General features: G+C 41.0%; 1 protein-coding gene across 1 annotated transcript; it reads right to left on the bottom strand.

Moving 5' to 3' along the window:
• Positions 1-1,912: 1,912 nt before the first annotated feature.
• Positions 1,913-4,292, bottom strand: EMB1025 (Pentatricopeptide repeat (PPR) superfamily protein). Its single transcript, XM_010269454.3, has one exon. It carries the CDS (start codon positions 3,982-3,984, stop codon positions 2,026-2,028), a length of 1,959 nt encoding a protein of 652 aa, XP_010267756.1. The 5' UTR covers positions 3,985-4,292; the 3' UTR covers positions 1,913-2,025.
• Between the last annotated feature and the right edge of the window lie 753 nt (positions 4,293-5,045).

The following is a 5,045-nucleotide window of genomic DNA, read 5'->3' as shown; positions in this document are numbered from 1 at the left end:
TTGGAAGAGCTTGGTTCCTCACCAACTATCACTCCAGCTGTTTAGAAGACCTTTGGCAGAACCATAGTTAACTTGATCTAATCTCCACACTTATATGAGAAAAGGGTTCATCATTGGCTGACACTGTTACTCTGGATAAGTATTGCTTTGAAGTCTGTCGTAATAAGAGAAGCACTTTATTGAAACTTGAAAAATATCTAGACCTGTACAACGGGATATTTCCATAAGTGATATAATATATCTTCTATATAGGCTCTCAGTCTCAGAGGGACCAGTTTCTTATTTTTCACCATCTGATTCAGATCCAGAAAGAAAATATGGCACTAATGAGGAAACAGCAAAAGATAACAGAGTCTCCCTATATTGGCCCCTTCAATTTCTAAAGATATCCCAAGTATTATCCCCAAGGAATACAGAAGAAATTGATTGTAAGAAATACACATTCATCTTCATTGATGTCAAAAGGAAATCTTCCATTATAAACGCCCACATCAAGCAAGTCGTAGACAGCTTCCAAGTTCTCATGGATTATAAATAACTCTATATTTCAAAAAAAGAGTTATCTTAGTTCCAGATAGTCAGAAGGTATCTAAACAAGGAAAATATACTATGGACTTTTTAACCAAGTCAAAAGGAAAAAAGAAATATATAGCTGTGAAATCATTGTACAAATTTTATTCCAACAAGTTTCCTATCAGCATAAGATTATGGGTTATGCTTACAAGTAGATTAATAGAAACTAGAAATAGACTATGCTAAGCCAAGAATAGGGGTGAGCAAACGGTTTGTTCAGTTTAAAACCGAACCGAATAAACCGAATTTTCAGAAACCGAACTATGAAATGTGGCAATCAAACTGAAACCGAATTTAGGTTAAACCGAATAAACCAAACCGATTTTCTTTTTTCGATTAAAACTGAAAATTGCAAAATACTAACAGAAAATTGCAAAAGAGAATGTAACTCAAATTAACATAGTTTTAGGCTGTGTTTTTTATTGTTTTGCTTTGGAGCTTCAATCTTTGACAATCTCCTCTATTTTAGGTTGGCCCTATACCTGTTGATGATGGCATCGGAAAAGAGATTGTAACTCAAATTAAAACTACTATGGCATCGGAAAAGAGATTGCATTTCAGCATTTCACCCATCAAAATGAGAGAAGAAAAAGAAAAAAAAATAAACAATAATAAATATTACATACCTGAGAGTAGACTTCGACAACCGACTCGCTGCTTGCCGTCGCCGTCGCCGTCGCCGGAGTATGAGACTATGAGGTTGTTGCTTCGGAGTTCGGAAAGAGGAAACTAGGAAAGTGAGAAGACAGTCAGACACCAGACCAAAAGCAGACAGAGCACAACACAGACTTGAAGAGGAAGACTCTTAGCACAATACAGAACTGGGAAAGTGGGAAGACAGTCGACTCGCTGCTCGCCGTCGCCGTTGCCAGAGTATGAGGTTGTTGCTTCGAAAAGAGGAAACTGAGAAGTGGGAAGACAGTCAGACATCAGTCGCCAGACACAGAGACTTGGAGAGGAAGACTTACGCTTGTCAAGACTACTGTTCAACTCTCAATCGTTTTGGTGGGCCTAAACAAAGAGGGGTTTAGTAATAATTACTAATATACCCTTATAATATCGGTTATTTTGGTCAACCGAAACACAAAATACTCCAACTGAAACCAAAAACCGAATATTAAAGAACCGAAACCGAACTGAATATCCAAACAAACCAAACCAAATGCACCGAAACTGAAATTTCGGTTCGGTTATTCAGTTTAAACCGAACTATGCTCACCCCTAGCCAAGAAAACAAATTCAATAACAGCCTTGACTTCAAAATGTGATTATTCTTCTACTGGATGCCGGACGCAATACAGTGGAAGAAATTCCATGAATAAAAGAAGCCTCTGAGATGGTAAAATTCCTGTATTATCTCTCTCTGATAAGATCAATACCATGACATGATATTATACAGTGTTTAATAAATTATAAGAAAGAATATTACAAGAAAGAATCTGTAACCAGAAATCAGTCAATTAGTTTGCTCCAAACAATATCAATGGCCATTTGCACTTTCTTACGCTTACAGAGATCCTTAATGACCCTCTCCCAAGTGGAGGCCTTGGGTGGAAGAAATTTCTGCAACATTACCTCCACAATTTTTGAAGCACTAACAACTCTTTGCCGCTTAGACAGCCGGACCACAAGCTCATCTAGGAATTCTCTCCCATCTTGAGGTGGGTTTAATTTCTCTTGCAAATTCTTCAAGAAAATGTTACAAGTAACTAGATCTGGTTCACAATCCTGATCCAACATTCCATTGAGGAGATCTATGGCACGTAAGATGTTACCCTGCTTGCACAAACCATTAAAGAGTATGTTATAAGTAACAATATCTGGTTGAGAGTAGGATTCCTCACAAAGCATCTCATTAAGGAGCCGTAAACCATCATCCACCAGACCGGCATTGCAGAGGCCATGGATCATTGAACTGTATGCCACAGTATCAGGCTTACATCCTCTGCCTAACATCTGCTTCCATGCCATTAACCCTTCCTGAAGCATCCCGTTTTCGCAGAAGCCATGGATGAGTATGCTATAGCAAATCTCGTTAGGAGTACATCCATTCTGCACCATCTCCTTCCATGTGAGAATTGCTTGATGAACATTTTCTGTCTTGAAAAAGCCCTTCACTATGGAGCCATAAGTATAGGCATTAGGTATACAACCTTTGGACACCATCTCTAAGAGAACCTTCTTGGCTTCATCTGGTTTACCTTCTCGACACAGGCCATCAATAAGAGCACCATAAACAACAGTATTTGGCTTGCATCCCTTTTCTATCATCTCTTGCCACAATGTGAATGCCCTTTCCGAGTTCCCCTCTTTAAACAATCCATTAATAAGAGATGAATAAACAAATTCATTTGGAGGGTGCCCTCGTTCCTCCATAGAGACCAAGACACGGGCACCGTCAGCAGCTCTCCCTTGCTTGACAAGCCCATTGATGATTGTGCTATATGTGACATTGTTCGGCATGCACTTGTTTGACACCATTCGGTCCAGAAGACAAACAGCCTTCTCCAACTTACCTTTGAGACACAAACCATGGATGAGAGTGTTGTAAGTCACTTCATTTGGAACACACCCTTTAAGAAACATATTGTCCACAAGTTTCACAGCACGGGACATATCGCCCTTCTTGCACAATCCATTGATCAAGACGTTAAATGTCACATGACTCGGGAAGCACCCTTCAATCTGCATCTCATCCAACAAGGAAACAGCTTCATCAATTCTATTGCCTTTGCATAACCCATCCATCAAAGTGCTATAAGTGAACACATCAGGAGTACAATTTCGAAGTGGCATTTCACGGAACATTTCAATAGCCCTGTCTACCAACCCCAATTTACAAATTGCTTTGATGATTAAATTGTAAGTGAGAACATTTGGCGAAACACCCCTTCCCACGCCGTGTGAGTGAAATTCCATAGCACGCTCAAGGAGACCCGCTTGAACGAGAACATTAAGAGCTGAGTTAAATGATCGAACGGTTTGCCTACACTGAAACTCGTCCATCATTCGTTCAAATAAAACCACAGCTTTATCGGGCAAATTTGCTTTTCCATAAGCTTTGAATATAATGATGAAAATTTTCTCTGTAAAGACCCTCCTTTCACGCTTCATTCGGTCTAAGACCCTCTCCAACGACTTGAAGTCCCCGGCGTCAGCGTAGTTCTTAACGAGAAAATAAAAGGTAGAATCACCCTGTTTGTAAGCACCAAACTTAGGACCCCACTTAAATATGTCTTCAGCGATAGGGGCCTCAATTTCATCTTCGTTGGTTTGTTCAGTCTCAGAAGAACTTGTACTCAATAAAACACTATGAACCGAAAAAGAACGACCAAAAGAAATTAAAGACTTACAAGAGAATGAAGAATGCACCCATCCCTTCCCTTTTCTGACAAGAATCCTGAAAAACATCTTTGGTTACCGCTGCCTCCGATTGAAAAGAATCATTTTTAGAAGACATTTTCGGCATTTTGCAGAGATTGGAGGGTTTCGTGTGGTTTTGGAATGGACCAACAAAAGCTTGAGACTAATGAAGGGAATAAGAGATTACTAGAAGGTGGAGATGGGTCCGGATCCAATTGATAAATATTGGAAAGAAAAAGAACAGCAGTGGAGTTGAACATGAGTTTTGGCTGAGGGAGGAGAGGGTTGAGAGAAAGCGTTAGTCATTCAGAAGGTTTGTTTCGGGAGGAAATGGATCAAATGACAGAAAACCCCAGAAAGACAAAGTGTTAAGTGGTGGATTCTCGACTTGGGTTGGTCGATGATTAATCAAACCGGGTTCATGCAGGAAACGCAACAGGGCGCCAAGACGGGTATAGGGCCGGGCCAGCCAGCACCCCCTCCCCGTCCTTGCCTAGTGGCCAAAATGCGTACCCTGCCTCAGCCTAGAGGTAGACCTGTTCATGGGCCGGGTGGCCCGACGGGCCGGTCCGGCCCCCAGACGAGCTTGAACGTGGCTATAGGTCCGTGGGCTTAAATTCGGGCCAAAAAGCCCAGCCTACAATAAATTCGAGTCGGGCTCGGGTTTTGTCAAAATAGCCCGACCCGGCCCGATCTAATATTAGACTTAAAGTGAGTAATGTGATTATGTCCATTTGAATAAATTTTTTGACTTAAGAATGTAAAACTGTGTTTTAAAATATAAAAGAAAGGGGAAAAAAACCATCTTGTAGGCCCATTGTTCATTTAAATAGGAAAAAAAAAACTATCTGAATTTTTAATTCTAATTTGAATAGGGAAAATTGTTTTTTTTTTATTAGGTCGGGCTTCGGCCTTTTTATTAGGGCCGGGCTTGGGCCCAACTTATAGGCCCGTTGGTCGGGCCAAGCTCGGGCTCGGGCCTAACATATTTCCCTTAATGACAAGTGTAAGCCCGACACGATTTTGAGTCAGCCTGGCCCGATGGTTCACGGGCCATGCCACGACATGGCACGATTGTATGGGTTGTGTCGGGCTTGGGGTTTCAGGTC

This window comes from Nelumbo nucifera, chromosome 1 (assembly GCF_055504915.1).
Source record: "Nelumbo nucifera cultivar China Antique chromosome 1, China Antique-T2T, whole genome shotgun sequence".
Taxonomy (NCBI): domain Eukaryota; kingdom Viridiplantae; phylum Streptophyta; class Magnoliopsida; order Proteales; family Nelumbonaceae; genus Nelumbo; species Nelumbo nucifera.
Note: the sequence above shows the minus strand (reverse complement) of the source record. Positions and strands in the feature narration are given on the sequence as shown.

What these genes read in the sequence shown, in the direction of transcription:
- EMB1025 (XM_010269454.3), bottom strand. Translation starts at nt 3,984, where the DNA reads ATGTTTTTCAGGATTCTTGTCAGAAAAGGGAAGGGATGGGTGCATTCT.